Consider the following 19,970-nt stretch of genomic DNA (forward strand, 5'->3'; position numbering starts at 1 on the left):
ACCCCAACATAGACACTCACCAGAGTGGAGGCCAACATCCACGAGCACCATGGCTAGCCTCCCAGACTATGGCAGCGTCTTCATTTGTTCGGTGAGCTCAGGCCTCCCCGCTATGAAATGAAACCAGTTTTAGAAATCAATTGGTTATCGACTTGCAGCTACTAACACATGTCATTGTGGCCTACACGGTTAACAAATTTTGCCTATAGTCTTTAGAATATGCATTTGGTACGCTCCCCAGCAGTTTCATATGTGACCGTCTTGCTCGGCAGACACAGCTTATTAGTACCAAATGATGAACACAGCAGAAACGTGTGGTGAGCACAGCACCCTGACTAGGCACGCCTTACTAGTTTTTGAAGGTTGGTCGCTGAAAATTGGTCGCGTTGCATCAACCTGTAAGTCATGCCCCCCCCCCCCCCTTCGTTTTTCATGCAGAGAACTAGGCGAAGCTGTTGAGGGAAGCTGCTTTATGGCTTTCTCAGAAAAAAAATTTAAACGAAAGAACTCCCAGATTAACACCCACATCTCACTAAACAGATATTTCGCGCTGATTAAGCAGTTTCCTATTTAAAATGACTAAGCTGAACGACACTGCGAATATTTAAAATGCAGGCGTGCTCAGAGATATCTACCGATATCAAAAGCTCAAAAATCAAAATGTTTCAAAGCCTGTATGCATGTTTGACAGTCTGTACGTTAGGAAACCTTTAAATTTAGGCACAACCATGCACGCCTATTCAAGTGAGTAAAATCTCTGAGTAGTGCTGTACACGCTATTTATATTTGACGATTCGCGGAACTCACATGCACTGCAAAAACCAAGTCTAATTCGTAGTCTGACCTTATTCGAGGCTCTAAATCCTCGCTCGGTTTTGAGAAAAGGAAATAACGCATTACTGGCTCACTTAGTCGATGTACATTTAAGCACGCCAGGAACGCCGACTAAAAGCTTTGGTTGCGAAGTTATTAGTCAGCGTTCGTGGTGCTCTTGAGGAGTCTACCGACAGAGTGAATGAGTTATGTTTTTACTTCTCTCAAAACTGTGAGAGGGGGCTTTGTCTCTAGTTCCCAGTCGAACCGAAAAAGCTCAGACTGGGTACTAAGCTAGCTGTCTTGGGTTTTGAGTGTTCTGCATCGAATTTAATGTTAGTACGGAATTCTGGATATACCTAGGCTTTTCTTCAGTTCGTTAGTCGCGGATTTCAGACCATGAACAATGGAGTCATGCAAAGTCATGGGCAGTCGTCCTCACCTTCAGCCTGTGTGCAGCCGCAGGGCTTTGGCAGTAGGCGTTGCTGGACGAAAACCGGAGGTCGATGCACCCACGTGATGGTAACACTCCAGGCACAGGCTCAGCATCCAGCTGTCAATCAGGATGAAATAAGGAGAGCTTTGGTGGCGCACTTCCAGCGCACTTGTCTGGTATTTAAAAAATATTGGGGGTTTGATATTTGTTTGTTTGTTTGAAATTCCTTACAGGCCCATTGGGCATTGTGTAAGGGGGGCGAAAAAAAGATATAATACAGTGCATTAATAACCAAAGGAAACAAAAGGAAACGTACGCGACGCAAAATAATTCACTACAATACAGGATAATGTGCTCACCGAACGTGGAAACAAAGCGCGATTAAGGCAAACACGGAAACATGGCAAGCAAACATAAGTAAGAAAACATCCGAATGGCACGAGTGTAGCAGCAAAGCAAAGAACAATAATAGACTTGAACGTAGGTGTGCTAAATGACGGTTTCAGTGAAATATGTGATGAGTTTAGAATGGAAAGATTATAGATTAGACGCGGAAGCGATGTTGTCTGGCAGATCATTCCATAATCTGATGGCTCGTGGTAATGCAGATGAGTTAAAAGCCAATGTGTCACCATATATTCTTGCGAAACTAAACTGATTATATAATCTTTTCGACTTGCGGGATGAGACATCGAGTTGAAATGAGGTAGTTCTATTGAAGTGCGCATATTTGTGAAATAGTGTGAGGAGAGCGATGTCACGGCGCGTGCTTAATGATTGTAGAGAAAGATCTGTTTTAGTCTGAGTGACGCTTGAGCGGCAGTTAAAGTTTCGTGAAATGAATCGTGCTGCCCTGTTTTGGATAGATTCTAACGCGATGATCATGTTCTTATGATAGGGAGACCAAATGGGAGAAGCAAATTCAAGTTGTGGACGAACAAAAGTGAGGTATGCTAGTTTTCGAATATTAGATGGTGAATTTCGGAGATTACGGCGTAGGTATCCTAATGACTTTGAGGCGACGGCACATATGGATGAGATATGGTATGACCATGAAAGATCTGAAGAAAAGTTAACGCCGAGGTATTTGTAATGTGATACGTGAGAGAGTAGATCATTTTGAATACGGCATGTATAGCTAGATTTGTTATTTTTACGGGTGAAAGAGATGACTTTGCACTTGGATACATTAAGAGTCATTAACCATGAGTTGCACCAGTCGTTAATAGTAAGGAGGTCTGATTGGAGTGCCAGGTGGTCATTAGTAGATCTAATAGGGTGGTATATAATGCAATCATCCGCGAAAATTCGCATACTAGAAGTTATATTATTAGGTAAATCATTGATATAAATAAGGAATAATAAGGAACCAAGCACACTGCCCTGCGGTACACCGGAGTTAACTGGGGAAAGGTTAGAGGACAGATTATTAACAAATACGAACTGTTGGCAATGCGAGAGGAAGTTACGAAGCCATGTTAAAGTTAGCGAGTATAGTATGGTATGGTACGGCATGGTATGGTATGGTACGGTACGGAGTAGTGGGTGGCATGGTTTGGTGTGATGAGGTTTAATGTCCCGGAGCTACTCAGACTAAGAGGGTCGCCGTAGTGGAGGGTTCCGGATAAATTTGGACGACTTGGCTATCTGTAGCGGTTCGCGAGATCACACAGCACACGGGTGCTTTTTGAGTTCTGCCTCTATCGATAAGCTGCTGCCGGGGTTGGACTGAATTCGATTCCTACGACTCAGTAGATGAGCTCCCTACACATTGAAGTTATTGCGGCATGTGTAGGGTCGGCGAAAATTTTCCAGGCCACAGGGTCTTCTTTTGAGCAGTACAGTGAGGATGTTACGGTATCCCCGAAACTCAAGATGTCTGTAGATAGTAGAAGAGGTATCATTCTAACCTGTGAGAACTTTGAAAACTTTATCGGCATCGTAAGTGGCAGGATATACCGAAGAAAAGCAGACCCTGTGGCCTGGGAACTTTCGACCGAACTATACCACAATCGTATTGTATATATGTATAAACTAATCACATATATATTAAGCTCCGGATATCCCAAATCGATTTTCCAGAGACTGCTACATAAGAACACCAACAGGAAATAGGAATGTCTTACAAGCAATAAAAAGGCAACAGGAGAGGATATCAGCATGAACGATTTGTATCGCACTCCTACTCACTTGGGAAAAAAAGTGGAAAACGCGGGAAAATTTAGGAATATAATGCATTTTGCTTTATAGTATTTCGTCAGCACGATACAGTGTAATTAAATGCTGGAATAAAACTTCAAGCTGTCACTGAAGAAGGGTCTCTTATGCGGTGATGCCGCACGTAAATCGATGGCACGAAAACGAACGAGTGCAGTCTATCAAGTGCCTTGCCCTTATAAAAATGGCCTATGCGCAGTCCGTAGACTTCTTATAGAATTATCTTTCTATAGGTAATTTTTTCGATTCGTAGTCTAAAGACTTGTCTATAGACAAAAGTCTACTAAAAGTGTATGGTCATAAATATGTAGATTGTCTATAGACTGTAGCATTTAACTGCCTATGGGCTGTTCTCTAGGTTTCGTTTGTAGAGCATCTATAGACGTTATAGGCAGAAGCTTATGGAGAATCTATTTAGTGTCTCAAGTTTTTTTAAGGGTTGGGAACCGAAGCTCTGGTAAAGATGGTGTGAAAATAATGTAAACACCTTTTGGGCTAGCTATGTCCATAGGGGCGACTGTAGCATTTAACTGCCTATGGGCTGTTCTCTAGGTTTCGTTTGTAGAGCATCTATAGACGTTATAGGCAGAAGCTTATGGAGAATCTATTTAGTGTCTCAAGTTTTTTTAAGGGTTGGGAACCGAAGCTCTGGTAAAGATGGTGTGAAAATAATGTAAACACCTTTTGGGCTAGCTATGTCCATAGGGGCGTTCCAGGCTCAATAATGAAAAACTTCACAGCTATGCAAGTGAAATCCCTTGCTTCCATTTACCGTAGCACTATAATTGTTTCAAGCATATGAAGAAACCCGCACACCCAACAATTCTGGACAAAAGTATTTTTGAGCGGGGAACAGTATAAGAATCCATATATGTATCTACATACCACCCGACGGCAAGACCCTTTTTTTTTGCTATCATCAAAAGCGTTCCCCATCAGTTTTCCATGCTACTGCCGTCTTAACTGCTGGATGCGAGAGATGGAAATATCTCAAAACATTTTGTTACACATCATAAGAACGGACCATTACCTCCACTATTTACATAAAAGTATCTTACAATTTTTAAATACCCAATATTCTTGTCCTAGAATGTTTAACATGGCTATGCGGAATGCAGCAAAGGCAGGCTGTAGCACTCATTTCATGTTAAAGTTCACCTAGGACTGCTTGCAGGTTATCTGCAAGACGAGAGAGCTGCTTTCCGTTCATTGGCTCTTGTGCATGTAACATTATAGTTCCTCAAACATATGGATGTCACTTCTACCTGATGGCAAGTATGCTGCTACCACGTGTGGCCGTCACGGTTCTTGTTAACTATTTCGTTTTTTTTCTGTACGTGTAAACACAGTACAATGTAGCAAACAGACTCAGAAACGACATAGCATCAGCTAATTGCAATCATTCCTGCTCACCGACGAAACAGAAAATTCACTATTATAGTGCACGTTGTGTGCTTCCCTGCCATGCAATGGGGCAGCGGTGGCCGACCTGAAGCACTGACTCTTGGCAGTGTGAGGAAAACCTTCGTCCCCACCTTTCGAGATGGCACTGTCTTTGTTGGAGTCCTAAGCGCTTATTTATATGGTTCTAAAGCAACTCACGGGACTCCCAAGGCATAACTGACGCTATTCGTGATTTTGCTAGACAAGAAAAAAAAAAACAGGAGGTTTCGCGACGAAGCATTGACTGCTTTCTTGATGACAGCCCAAATAATCAAGTGCTCAAAGAAACCCAGCGTAGTTCACGCCGCTACGCATAGAGGACACCACAGGTCCTTAACCCACCGAGCAGCGCAGTTCCTCGTTGCACATCGCTTATTTTTCGTGCGGCGCCAACCAAGCCCTAGAAATAGGGAAACGTGGCCTCAACCGCTGCTGCTGTAAAAAAGAGACATTCTTACCCTCACGTACGGGGGTGGCCGCTGAAGGCATGTATGTCTGCTGAGGCGATGGTGGCTTTCCAGGATGACCGCCACAATTGAGTCCTTCTCCTTCGCTGCAGAGAGGCGGGTGATGGGAAGCAAAACGTGATTTCCAGGGCGACGAGTGAACACAGTGGGCGTTACAATACTATTTCATTGGTACCTTATTTCAACACGCTCACATCTGATGTTTTTGTGATTGGCTGGAACTAAGCAATTGGGAAGTGTGCTGTTGCATTAGCTGACTGGGGAGACCGATAAAAAATTTCGAAAAATACCAGAGAATTCAAGTGCTGACGTGGAGGAATGCGAAAGCACTGTAATGCGGGTTTTATTCAAAACGCCAGTACGCAACCTGTTGTTTTATTTTTGCTTCTTTGCAATATTAACATTGTATTTTCTTTTTATATTTATTATTTATTTTATTTCCATTTATTTTTCTTGTTTTTTATTGTCTTTTTATGTTAGTTTGCTTTTCACGTTCAGGTGCTTGTCGACGCCTGCGGGTATTGTGTCGTTGAAGTGTAAATAATAACAATTCATCAAGCTAAAGTTTTCCTCAAAAAGATCTCATCACGCACTGCCTAACATGTTAATCAAGCTTTCCCACATATATCTTTACAGAATGACAGAATCGTGCGGAGAAGCTACGTCGACGTCCGTGGCTCTGGCCGCTTGCCTGACAAGCTTCAGTGAAGTAGATGCTCATCGTTTATGAGTTAAGGCTTGTACATTGTGCCTGACATTCCACTTGTTGGAGAACGGACGAAGGAGCAACAGCTGCGTCTAGTGCATGGGCAAATAGGCTGGCAGACTTCCTCACCTTCCTCACCTCCCCGACGTCGGGATCCATGGATCGGTGCTGGGCGAAATCAGGAGGTCAGGGGTGCCCACGTGATGATAACGGTCCAGGCAAAGCAGCCACACCTTGCTCCAACAGTGACGGCAGGCTCACCACGGAATCGGCCTGAGCATCAAGAGAGAGGACGTTAGTGTCCCGTTTTCAGCCCGAATGTGAAGGTGTCAGCCTGAATGTGCCCCATTTTAAGGAACAATCTCATCAAAAACGGCTTTTAGTACAACATTTACGTTACTGGCTATGGCTGCAATGAAATTTAAATCATAGGGATATAGGCCCCGAAACGCCACATGCCTAGTGAGACATCGCAATCGTGGGTTTATTCAAAATACCTTCTCACTAATTTAGGGAATCCGGGGATCTTTTACATGAGCTCACATCGCAGAGTGCTCGGGCGCCTTTTGAGTAACAGGATATGTAGTTATTTTTGTTACACGTACGTATTTACTCTACCGGGGCCATAATTTAGCATCACAAAGGAGCATTACTAATCACCAAGGGAATATAAAAGGTTCAGAAAAGTCATCCACGTACCCGTCATGGAGGCCACAACGTGAGGCTGACGTCAGGCAGGTACAGGTATCTGCAGAAGACACGAAATGGCCTTAACGAGTGTGTTATCTCGTCTGCATAAAACACACACAATAGCAATCTTTGCCTAAGCCCTCCACCAGTTTTGTAACGTATCCGCACATAGGCCAAGAGTAGCCAAAAGCAGCCCATCGTTTTCTTTTGGTGCCAGATTTGTCACAACTGGCCTGTAAACCTGCACATTATATAATGCAACATAGAAAATGTTTCATCTTCATTTTCTGCAGAAGGTCGCTGGTACTCATGCTGATTGTTCAGAGCGGAGCGACTTCAAGCATGACGTCTTAACAACCAGACACGCGGATTCGTAGAGTATCAATCCGAACACAATGATGACACTCGTGTCATCGTCATTTCCCTCGCCCCCATTCTATTGTCCCTCTACCTGGCTGCGTCTGTCACGGTGGACCCATGCCTTATATGTATGAATACGGACCAATGGATAAGTGACTGCGTAGGCCACTTAACCCTCGTTCTCGCTACTGCTCCCGACTACTCGAACACTCGGCAAAAGGCACCCCTTCCCACCGTCACTAACAATCCCACTCGCATTGCGATTTCTTAGCACGCCAAAGATGATGAGCAAGTCGGAAGTCAATAGCAGCCCGAAGCAATATTTGCAAGCAGTTGCATTTTACGCGACATCGTGCAGAAGGGGGACCAACGCAACCTCGTTTGTCTTTGCTCATAAGGTGACGAAAGTTTGCCCAGCTGCCGCAACCTTGCAGCAGCAGCATCGTGGGCTGAGGTGCACACAGAACAACCAACACAGGTGCTTTTGGCCCTGAGGATTTCGAGATCTCTCTGTAGGCGTCTCTCCAAGTCTCATTATCTTCGCAGGCACCCAAACCGTGGCAGTCGACGAGATGCCCCAACAATGGAGTGCATATTGCAACCGCACAGAGCAAAGAGCAACGAAGAGAAGAAAGCACAGTACAAATATGTGCCCCTCGTACTTTTGCGCGGTTCCAATATGCAATCCATTGAGAACCGCCAACCACACCGCCTTTGCCTGTTTACATATGCTACGATTCCAGGCGACCCAACGCAGCTCCGTCTATGCATGCGAGAAAAAGCAGCATGCACAGCAGTCAAACTCGGCTCCGCGTACAATATAGGGACACAAAAGAAACCTTCAAGACGTCAAACACAGAGCAGCTGATGCTCTCTGCTGCCGCCCTTTTCTATTCCTGTGTCAGACTTGCACAGCCGTGTCTCATTCAAACCATGCTTCATCTATCTACCCAAGGTGTTACACTGAATTCGTACACATAATGGAGAGGGGCGCAGTGCATGCAAGAAGAAATAACAGGACGGTTAAGTGCGGTGACGCCGTAGTGAAGGGCTCCGGAAATTTCGACCACCTAGACTTCTTTAACGTGCACTGAACTCGAACAATACACGGGCCTCTATAATTTTAAAGCCAGCCGCCGCGGCCGTTGTCGGACTGCTTAAGATGGCAGTTCAAGGCACAGCTGCACCGTTCTAATGGACGATAAGTGCTGATTGTCTTTTCGATTGTTCTGTCCCTTTGTACACGGCGCGCCCGAATCGATTAGAGGAAGAACGCGACACCAATACACGCAGCGTCTTCTTACTGTTTCCATCGTATATGCAAATTATCGTCTGCATTCAGTGAATGCTGTTATGATTGATTCGCCTTGTGGGGGCTTAACGTCCCCAATTACTTGAGGCCACGAAGGACACCGTATATGATGGCGCCTGATCAACTTAGCTCTCCTCGGGTTCTTTAACGTGTGGTGACATCACACAGCACGCAGGCAGTTTTGCATTACGACACCTTCGAAACGCGGAGTAAGCAAGCCAACTTACGCTGTTCAGGATGGTCAAACAGCCTTAATCAGCTCCTCAGCATAGAGGGGGGCATCCAAGCCACGGTTGGGCTCTGCGAACATGCATGTATACCCAGCACTGTTAGCTGCTGTCTACTGCTATGCATCTATACTCTAGAATAATGAAATTCCTTAGTTTGGAATGTCGCAATAATCTCTTATTTGATTAGTAGCAAGCTAGTACTGAGATGAGGAACTGACGCTACCTCAGGAGTGCATGTATAAAGTGTTGATCCAAAGCCCTCGGGACACATGTTCTGCTTTTCAGGCCAGTAGTGACAATTTCCTTTGTCCGCGAAATCTTGTACCCTCTATAGGTTGACAGAATAATAAGTGCACAGGACAACACACACAAGAGCAGAGGAAGACACGGACTGGCGCCAGTCCGTGTCTTCCTCTGCTCTTGTGTGTGTAGTCCTGTGCGCTTATTCCGTCAATCTGCAATGCACCATCTAGCCCGTCAGCAGGTGTTGTTAACCTATATAGATTGATGACAAGTCGCATCTCGAGGATCCTGGTGCTATTATAGTACGATTATAATAGTACTTTAATTACCCCAGCACGTGGGTCAATGTGCCTTTTAAAGGTTAATGAATCCCTGCCTCGAAAATAAGAGAATTTATTTATTTGCTTGCAAGGTGCATATCTTGAGATTTCATGACGCACTATGCATTCTTTGTGAAATTCGAATTAGGCTGCACAGATCTTCATTCCATGATATGTTAAACTAGCTGACGCCATTTTCTTTTGTTCAAATATTCTTTCCATACACATCGTACCATGTTTCTAAAGATATGAGCATATTTGTCTGCAACGCTAGACCAGGAGGCTTGCCGTAAATTAAGTAATTAATGGCAGAACTGCTGGGATAAGAACACCGTGCTCCTGCCTCTCTTGCTTCAGTGATTGTGAAGCTTCATCCGAATCCAAAAAGGGTTCGTGAATTCCAGTACCTCACTTAAATAGCCAATCTGCTTGCTCCGGAGAGGACTACAGGAGCTGATATAGACAAGCTTCTTCGCGGATGTACACAAAAATATTAACATACCCGTGGAATGTAAACGTCTTCTCCACTCGACTTTATTAACTACTTATTGCTTCGAAATTATTTTAACTCTATTTTAAACTATTGTACTGCTCGTCTTCTCTAGCCAAACATATCAAGATTGAAAATCAAGCACGTATTACCGAAGTGCACTAATATTAGCTATTAAATAAAACTCCTGTCTGTGTGGCCACTTTGTTGTCTCTATGATTCCATTGTTTTAAAGAATGCACCAACTAGCACAGCTACCCACTTTACTTTATTGACCTCCTTTTGGTCAAGTGAAGTCTTATCGGTATCGGCAATATTTTAAGCCTGATGATGCTTAAGGTGAAGAGGAAGATTGATGTAGACTCCTGAAGGGAAGATGGATTAGGCTGGAGAGAGACCAGGCGCCGAAAGATATTCTGGGAGTTTCAGTCAGCGAAATTGCCACTAAGAGGCGCAAAATTTCCAGAGATTTTGTCACTAATCAAGGCTACCGACTGCCTGATGCGTGGTACAACTGTTATAGTGTGTGCCATTGACCAGACATTGCTGAATTCCGGAACGCCTCATATACGTGACAGCCTGGCTATGCACATTGCAGTGAAGCGCGATCGCTGCGCTACCATTCATCGATTACTTGTTTCCTGGAAGTTCATGCAGACTAGTGAATACGGCTAGGATTTGACTACAAGGCTGCTGCAAGAGGACCTCCTGCTTTCAGCCGACCGGCAGGCTGTGGAAAGTTAAGGCCCTCATGAGTTTGATGTAGAAACAGCAAACACGCTGCTAAAACGCACTGAGCAGGCAATGCTGATGCTTTTCAGTGTATAAAGGGAGGGGGGGGGGGGGGGGGGGGTGTTGCTGTCTGCTGAAGCCTCACTTACAGAAGACTTTCCCGAACCTTTATGTACCGCTCAAAATAATTTTTGTATTGCGACTTCGTCGCCCTTGATTTCAGCTCACATTTGCGACTTTGAGTCCAAAAAAAAGGATTTTAGATAATTTCCACAGCCTCGCAATCCTAAAGCCTCCATAAAAAAAGCGGCCTTAAGCACTCCTGCGGGAAGTGTAGAAGTTAGGAACACCGTTACCTTTTGACCTCCTGCCCTCCAGCTGCCTCGGGATCGCAGAAGATGCTCTGTGCGGATCCGCATCCACTGCCGTGACGAAGTCTGTGCAGACCGCAGAGACTCAAGCTTCAGAGCAAAGCTCAGAGCAGAGTGGCCGATGAGAGCCCAGCATTGGCTTCCAAGCAGAACAGCCAGACTGCAGCGCAAAGACAAAGATGCAAAAAACAATGCTGAGAAGCTTAGGCATTAAGGACCATATTCATAATGAGAGAGACACCGTAGTGGCAGCGCACGTACACACAGGATAGACCAGGGCTGGTCTAGTGATTTCAGTAAGAGTGGGCACGGCTGTAAGAATCTCATTGGAAAAGCGGCACGGATCGACGGCCCAAGGCTAGAAAGTACAACCTGATAGGGCGGGCATAGTTAGCCACATCACGGATGCTGTACACCACTCTGGCATGTGATGAGGAGAAGACCGCATCTTTGAGAACGTGCACACTTATAGGGACTGACTTGGCACGTTTCATACCTTCAACACCCATATTCAGGGTACAGGCTGCAAACAGATTGGCACATGTATCGTATGAGGCACCTCGCTACACGTATGCAAGAAGAGTCTAGAGCATGTGTCCCTATGCTCGTACATCTTTCGAAAATCAAGCTGTTTAAAAGCCTACCCGATCAATATTTTCACACCGTCACCATTGGTCGATTCACCCACTATATATTGACATCCTCCTAACTAACTCAACGGCACCCATTATTAGCATTACCCTCTCCTGGAATCCACTTCGTCATCCTGAGGGACATCGATCTGTCCTACACACCGGATGCGACACTCGTGTTGAATTCGAGTTGATTATTTAAGCCAGGAATAAATTCAATGAGTATACACAACAAAGATTTGAGTGCGTGTTTTCTTAGTTGTAACGATGCGTAAAGCATTATTAGAACCATGCACTGTAGTGAAATGAAACTCTGAAACCACGATTATAGCAAAGTTCTTCCATGTCTCACGTGACATAAAACCTCTTTTTGACATCACCGCCATCGTTCGGAGGTTGACACCGATATCGATATAGCATTATAAATTAAACATCGTAGGGGAATACCACATAGTTATTAAAGAGTGGCAGTGTCTTCCGCATTATATTAGACAATAAAACGTGGCCACCAAAATTAGGTGTGTATACTACTTTAGCATCAGTTTCCTCAATGACCCCACTATGAACATCTTTCTGTCCCTAAATTCACCCACTCCAATACAAGGCTTGCCATTCCTGTCGTTGCAGACTTACTTCCTTTAAGAGAAGCAGAATTTCCTGTTCGCTTAGTCTATATTCCGTGTCATACATCAGATGCAACGTTGTGAAAGCTAGCGCTCTTTTTTGCGCTGCCTGCACCCGCGACCAACAGTAGTGCGCTCCTTGCAGTAAATGCTACACAGTAAGTCCCTTGCCTGCAGGCTTACTACGTGATACATTTGTCATCTAATTTATTAAATGCGCCCTCATCGCTGATGACACGCCGTCGCTTTCTCATGCCTTAGACCACTCGGCCACCAAACAAGCGCGGAGTAACAAGCCTCCCTTTGTTTTCCCATGCGGACGACTTGCGTACCTTTCACAGAGTTGCACCTGATGTACGAAACAGAGTATAGGAGCACATTCAGTTCCTTTTATTTCACACATTCGCTACAAGGACTGCAGACTCATCACTCACCGAGGCTGCTTTTGGCGCGATGTATGCGAAGCCATCAGGAAAGCGTCGCTAGCCTGCGACGATCCCGTACTCCTCTGATGGGAAAGAGAAATATAGGAATCAAGACCTTTGCCCACATCGTAGGCAAATAAGCCACTGCTATTTCTGAGTGACAAGTTTTATCCCCTTTTTGAAATTGACTTTGCGGATAGCTATGCCTTATCTGGTCAGCTACACGCATATCTTACGATGGCGCAACATTCCATTGTCTGCAACCATGCCCCGTCAGAAAAATTTTTTAGTGAATGAGTCTAAGCAATTTTCTTCTCAGCGCAAACGGGAAGTCAGACCACTCGAACAATGCAGGGTGGAGGAAAAGACGGGTCAGGTGTCGTCACATCAGTATTCAGAGTTTCACCTACCTGGCGAGTACCGTAGTGGACATGTGCTCACATGTGGACCCTAAAGAATACTGATTACTCTTTCAACTGCAGCGTCAGTGTCAGCTTTGCGATAAAAACAATAGGTGGCGAGACGGCAGAGCGTTTCAGAGTTGAGACAAAACGAGAGTATGAACACGATTAGGGTCACAAGTCATCAGTAAGGTTTTCTGGAGGATTTCGGTTCCCTAAGCGAGCAGAAATTCTCTTCAGTCCAGCCGATACGGTGGAAGCGAGGTGCGATGAAACCGAATGAATGCGTGTAGACATCTTAGTTTATCTCTTGGTAGCGTTCAATAACAGCTGATCGATATTCAGTAGCTGCTTCGCTCGGCGGTAGTGACTGTTGGAAGTGGGACCAAGCACCAGTCCCTGAACTTCAGGATTGGCACCAGAACGCTACAAGCTGTCATGCCATAAGATGAGCCTGTGTCGTTTTCACACATCACAATCTCATCTGTGGAACGCAGGACCTCGCACGTATAACGTGCGTTTATATGCAGGGAGCGAACGAATTAGGGCAACCTTGCGGTGTGTTGGAGACATGAAAGCGACCCCTCGATAATCACCATGTGCGCCTAAGCAACTTCGATGTATTCGGATGAGTGATTCCGCACACGTGACGAGGTCTGCCCAGATGGCTGGTGAAGGGTTCGGCACCGATTGGGCCATCGCTATGGCTTCCAAGAAGAGCACCCAAGCTTAAAGAGGGAAGTCATGCGAAACATAATATACGCAGAAAAAGATCACCATGAAACAGAAATAGAACTCCAGTTATCAATCGGCTGATACAGTAATGCAAATGTGGAGGTGAGGGACACGCCTTCTTCAAAGCAATGATAACCAAAGGCATGTGTACCCCCAGTATTGCGCTCATGCAATTGTAGCTTGAGTGGCTGGGCAGTTTCGCCCGTACTTAAACGCTGTCTGGGGAATCCAGTAGCTTATCTAACAGTTGAGTTGGCTTGTTATGAAGAGTACCGCTCCAACTGCTTAAGAAGAGCGTATTCACATTCTGCACACCAACAGTATTCACATATTGCACATAAGCATCGCTTATGCTAACTAAGGGAGCAGACTGCTTTAGAGAAAGTGTTTCACGCGATCACTGCGCGACTCGCGAGACAGGGATTGATTCTTTTCTTTTTTTTTTGCAGCATACTCAGAGTATTCTATTCGTCGCCGCAGATGCAGGGAGTCGCGGGAGTGCTTAAATGGTGAGCCTCAGCGGACGGCACAATGACTGCCCTGTCAATTGAAAACTGTTGCGTTCTGAGAGGTTGCAGCTCTGATTTTTGAGTCAAACCCGCCCAGATGCCGCTATATCGAGTGCGTAGGTAACAATTCAAGGAGAGAAAAATGAAAACACTTAAGATCATACATTGTACTCAAGAACATTTTGTCCATGATAGCAATTATCTCTGTGGGCAATTAGAGACCCACTAGCAATACACAAACTCTACTGGAGCAGCTTTCAGGTGTTCGATTTCAGTATCATTTTTTTGCCCAGATTACGCCACTGGTGATGTTCCAAACCAGAAGGCCTAACACCTTGAGGATATTCCATCAGAACAAAAAAGTTTGTGAGCGAATTCGGCTATTATTGCACGAAGACGTCCTAATCTCGGTGTAAACCCGGACCCCCCCCCCCCCCCAAACTTACATTCAAAGCAGAAATTCGTAACACGCTAAACCCAGATTCAGACTTCGTAATACACTAAACTCAGCGAAAGCTTTCACTGTGCTTCTTGCTGTGTCCCAGCATGTAAGGCCTGTATGACAATTTAGGACAAAAACATTGTGGAAACTCTCACTGCCATCACGGCGCTCGTCACGTGACCGTGAGTTCATGCCGTCACATGACTGGGTGTTCATTGTGTATGCCACGGAATCGTTCGTTTTACAGTTCTTGCTGTAAAAAAAAAAATCCCACCACGGTATGTTAACAGTATGTTAAGACAAGTGCTGCCTTCTAAGCTTTCGTCAGCGAGTATGCCGGTTCGATACGGCACCCAAGAGTCTTGAAGGGGGAACTCCTCCTAGTTATACTCACCGTGGTGGCAGAAAGCGTTCCGCTTCTTGTAGCACCCACGGGACGACCGCACATCTCAATCTCAATGCCCTCTTCTTCTGCACCGAGGGTCCGATCACACCGGGCTATTGCAGCTGCTAACATAAAAAAAAAATCAGAACATGAGTATTGCACTTATTCGGTATACCGCTTCTAGAGTTTATGCGCTTGTACAGCTGGCCTTAGAAATTCTAGGAACCGGCGAAGAATCAAAAGAGCTGAATTTCTAGCTGCCGAGGTGCACCATATTGATTGTGTGTGTATTCAACATTATATGCAGATAGATGTGCCACATGTGTTGGTATTCCTACGTTCACACACATTACATGGACATGCACAGCTAACCTCAACCGCTTAAAGCCGCCCAACGTGGGCCTGGAGCAGTAGGACATGCCGCTGGCTAGCAGCACCCTGGAAGACCAGGAGGCGCTAGTCGTCCCCGCCGAAACGGCAGCGGGAGCTACTGGAATTCTTGACAGCGGACCCCATCCACAATCCGGTCGTCTCCTTTTACATAATCAGTGTTTATTCTCTCTCTCTCTCTCTCTCCTAGCTGCCTAGAGGTGTGGTGAGATATTGAGCACTGCGGTGCGAGGTTAAAAAGTAGTGCACACCATTAAGCTCTTCGTGCATTCAAAAGAGCCACTAGGTGTAAGTTTCTTGGCAGTGGCGCCAAAAACATTTGTTGTCACCCGTACATGTCTGCGAAAGAGCTGTTGATTTGACAACCGGAAAGGAGAAATTTCTTAGTAAGAAAACTGTCACTTATGGCAGGTAGACTCCACAGAGTTCCTTGTTGAAAGATAGAATACCTCATCTGTATTCCTGGTCGCGGCAGATCAGCGGTGTGAAAAAAGCCATCACAATTTGTCGCTTTCTTTCACTGATGGCTTGTCTTAGCACCTTGCGACAAAAACACTGTACCCACAGTAAAGAAAAATGACTGGGGTTCAACGTCGCTTGAACCTAGTTATACGAGCCAAAGCTCTGTTAAGCTTTTTCAAATTTCAAGGTCAAGGGTCAAAGTCAAAGGTGAAGGTCAGGTAGCCAGTGGTCAGAGTCATATGTTCAAGTGGTAATACTACTATAGCTTGGGCCATAACACCACTCAGTCAATCTCGGTTTGACCTTGTGAGGTACTGAAGGTCATTGTCTTGCCCACATCGAAAACAGAAGTTCTACCCTGAGGAGTCTGGCTCTAATATGTCTTGAAATGTTTTAAAATGAGCACAAATTACAGATCATAAAACAAGTTTATACAAGGAGTCTTAGGCTAACATATCAAAGTTTTTAGATATGACACTATGCAATGCGAGCGAAACAAACTGAGTACTGTTGAAAGCGGTAACTTAACGCGCAGTAAATGTTTTGTTCCCCAAAGTTAGTTAGTAAAGACTGATTACTAACTTAAGCGCCAGGCTTCAGGAAAAAAGTCCTAGATCGCGTTAAAGAACAGCACCCTGAAATATCTAGAACAAGGTGCTATTTAGGTAGATATTTCTACCGGACAAATGGAGAAAGCCCGCTGAAAACAAAACCTATCTCGCGATCCCCAAGTCACTCCAGCACCCTATCACGCTTTCAAAGAATAAATTGCACTCACATCGCAGCGCCGTCTACAATGGTGCTTTGCGATTGCAGTGGCCCCCATGTATGCACTAGTAACTGCCATCCCATTGGCGGTACATTTTTTTTTTGGCCCCGACAAAAAATACACCTAAATGATAGCTTGCTATAAACTTTTCAGCCTCTAATTTTGTGAAATGATCTACATGTTCCAAATTCACAAGTTTTCCCCGCTAGCAGTATTACAAAGATAAGTAAACAGCTTTCGCTCTTCAGCAAACTAATTTTGCTGAAGCCAAACAGCACTCATCATCATTCAGTTCGCACAGAGAACGCTGCGTCTAGTTTAAAAAATTGCTTAAACTTTCAGCTACACCCGGCATGTACATTTTAAACATACCTATAAATTTGCGGTCACATTTATTACAGCTCAATACCAAAATATTTTAGCCCTTTGCATTGTAGCAGTAATAAAATGCAATAATTTTTCTCTCTTCAGGTATTTGCAGATTTCAAAACTCTCTATCAATATATAAACTAAGGAAAACTTCACCTTGGCCATAAATAACGGCTGCCTTGTCTGCCATCCAACCAAGTGACGGCAGCTGTCCGGACAATGGCGGCTGCTTCATTTGTTCGGTGAACTATGCAGCGGCCGCCTACACCACTGGATTTCCGGCTCTGAAAGGGAGAAGCAGTGTGCGAAATCATTTCATCACATGCTGGCAATCAATGCCACGTGTGGAACTCTCACAAACACGCGCAATTGCATCCGAGGTGATCGTTTTTTTTTCCTTCAGTTCTTTTCAGGAAGCCAACTGAGCATATCTTCCAGCATTTCTCAATTCTTCCATTCGTGCCTTTTCTTTGTAGCGTACATGCGAGACTTGCCCAGAGCTTGTTGAGCATCGTAAATACGAAAGACCGTTCAGAGAAGCATGCACACATCTCAGAAGTGTTGTCATGGCGTCACATGAGTTACACGGAACCTATGTGGCCTCTTCTCGGTAATTGTTGTTTTAAACATAATTGTTATTTTAAACCACTTGAAACAAGCATTTTATTCTCGAATGTGAGATAAAACTGAGCACTTATTTTTCGCTTTGACTAATCGAAATCGAAGAAGCTCCATTCTTTAGAGTGAAATCAAAACACAGACAGTCCATCCCCAATCCCACATGCATGAAACACGGGCACGTCTCGAGCATCCTACTAACTGTTAATAGATTTATATCCATAAATTTTAGGACTCCCCATAGACAAACCCAATGAACAGTCTATATGCAATAAAAGTCCCATAGACAGTCTAGATACAATCTAAAGATTTATGGCCATACATTTTAGCAGTAATTTTTCTATAGCCTTTCTATATACTATCAGTTGACTAAAGTATCTATAGGAAGACAATAGACTATAGAAGTAGTCTATAGACTGTCTATAGACGATTTTTACAAAGGAAGAGCCTAAACAATGACCGCCTTTGTGTATCTGATAAACTCCGCGCCATTAATAAAGTGAAATGGAAGGTTGCGAACTGAGGTCACTGAAGCACTTGCCGCGCGTACTTAATAATCGCGACAGCTGATCTTTCAGCCGCCTGCTTGACAACTTTCAGTGAAGTCAATGCCCTTCTTGTATGGTTGTAGGCATGCACGTTGTGCAACGGACGATGGAACAACAGCTGCGCGTACATCGTGTGCACATCAGCTGGCAGTTTTCCTCACCATCTTCACGCCTTTCCCGATCCCGTGTGGAAAACGTGAGAGGCAGGATTCTCCAGTGGTGTCCACGTGATGATAACGTTGCAGGCACAGCAGGTGGACCTTGCCTCAGCAGGGACAGCAGGTCAGCCAAAGATTTGGGCTGCGCATCAGGAGAGAGACAGAGCGTTTGTCCAGTCTGAGTGTGACAAATCTTAAGGAACAACTGCATCATAAAAGGTTTTTATGGTAACTTGGCTTAAAAGGGAACAGCGCAAACACAGGACAAATAGAGGAACGTACAACACAGGCGTTTACTTACAACTGATGTTTATTGGAAAGGTGCACACAGGTATTACGATATGTAGTCTCGAGGCAAGCTGTCAGCTGAGTCAACGTTCAGAAGCAGTGTAAAGGGCCGGATAAAAGCGATAATTTCTTAAAAGCTATAAATGACTTAACAAGGAACGATGCCTGTGGGAAGTGTGACATTAGATAATGAAAACAAGATGCAGGTGAATTATGGATAATGGACATGCGGTTTGGTAAAAGAGCAACCTGCCTTGCACATCATGTAAAAGTGTTAAAAAGCTAAACAGTGGTATCACTTGTCAAGGTAGGCAATCTCCTTTGACAGTAGGTTGATGAATGGACTGCTGACAAGTGTCCCCATGGTTTTTAATTAGGTAAGCTTCATACATCTCAAGTGTGCTTTTTCCCTATTATCGTTTCAAAATATTTGACGCGTCAAAGGCTGGCACACGGACAGCAAGGAAACGCGCACGGGAGATACGTGAAGCTTACCAAATTCAATACCGTGGGGACACCTGTGTCAGCAGTCCATCCACCAACCTACTGTCAACCGGGACTGCCTGTTAAGGGAAGTGAAACCACTTTACTCTTCCACATAAAGCGCTAGACAGGTTCTTTTTTACCCAGACGCATGCCTATTATCCATCCTTCACCTGCATCTTGCTGTATTCATTCTATCATGTCACCCTTTCCGCAGGCATCGTTCGTTGGTAACACTTTATAGCTTTTGTGAATTTATCCTTTTATCCGGCCGTTTACACCACACCTGACGTTGACTCAGCTGAGAGCTTGCCTCCAGGCTACTTAATGCATGCATTCACCTTGCCAATAAACATCACTTGTAAGTCAATGCCTGCGTTTTACGTTCCTCTCTCGGTCCTGTGTTTGCACTGTTCTCTTTTAAGCAATATTAAACCAACTAGGCAGCAACAACACCCTCGTGAATGTTATGGCAACATTTACGTTACTGGCTATCTTTATCATCATCCTGCCTACGCCCATTGCAGGGCAAAGGCCTCTCCCATGTAACTCCAAATAACCCTGAGAGGCTTGGGGGAGGAAATTGCAATCAAATTTATTCTAAGGGGTTTCACGTCGTGAAGCGCCACGAGGCCTATGAGGAACTCCGTTATTGAGGATTTGTGACTAGGCAGTCTGGGTTTCTTTAACATGAGCTCACATCGCAGAGCACATGGGCGCCTTTGGAGTAACAGGTTGTATACTTATTTACATCACACGTCCGTATTTACTGCAAAGTTTGTAATTCAGCATCACAAAGAAGCATTACTATTCTCGAAGGGAATATCAAAGGTTCAGCAAAGTCTTCCACGTACCCGTAATGGTGGCCAAAATGTGAGGCTGACGTTAGACAGAGCCGGCAGC

General features: G+C 44.8%; 1 protein-coding gene across 1 annotated transcript; it reads right to left on the reverse strand.

Annotated features, from left to right (window-relative positions):
- Positions 1–26: 26 nt before the first annotated feature.
- Positions 27–19,970, reverse strand: LOC144100055 (uncharacterized). Its single transcript, XM_077633103.1, has 12 exons — positions 19,922–19,970; positions 18,300–18,438; positions 17,129–17,256; positions 14,992–15,107; positions 12,520–12,593; positions 10,816–10,990; positions 8,672–8,744; positions 6,782–6,830; positions 6,212–6,355; positions 5,368–5,462; positions 1,256–1,366; positions 27–110 (listed from the first exon to the last, which is right to left on the reverse strand). The coding sequence occupies exons 3-7, from the start codon at positions 17,205–17,207 to the stop codon at positions 8,700–8,702; spliced, it is 489 nt and encodes a 162-aa protein (XP_077489229.1). The 5' UTR covers positions 17,208–17,256; positions 18,300–18,438; positions 19,922–19,970; the 3' UTR covers positions 27–110; positions 1,256–1,366; positions 5,368–5,462; positions 6,212–6,355; positions 6,782–6,830; positions 8,672–8,699.

The sequence above is a fragment of the Amblyomma americanum genome, chromosome 8 (genome assembly GCF_052857255.1).
Source record: "Amblyomma americanum isolate KBUSLIRL-KWMA chromosome 8, ASM5285725v1, whole genome shotgun sequence".
Classification (NCBI taxonomy): Eukaryota; Metazoa; Arthropoda; class Arachnida; order Ixodida; family Ixodidae; genus Amblyomma; species Amblyomma americanum.

Bases quoted from the DNA above. Each gene is read 5' to 3' on its own strand.
- LOC144100055 (XM_077633103.1), bottom strand. From the start codon at position 17,207: ATGAAGCAGCCGCCATTGTCCGGACAGCTGCCGTCACTTGGTTGGATG. The intron at 15,108-17,128 runs GTGAAGTTTTCC...TTTTTATGTTAG, and splicing joins AGCCGTTATTTATGGCCAAG to CAGCTGCAATAGCCCGGTGT. The intron at 8,745-10,815 runs GTAACGGTGTTC...GCATGTTCGCAG, and splicing joins GGAGGGCAGGAGGTCAAAAG to AGCCCAACCGTGGCTTGGAT.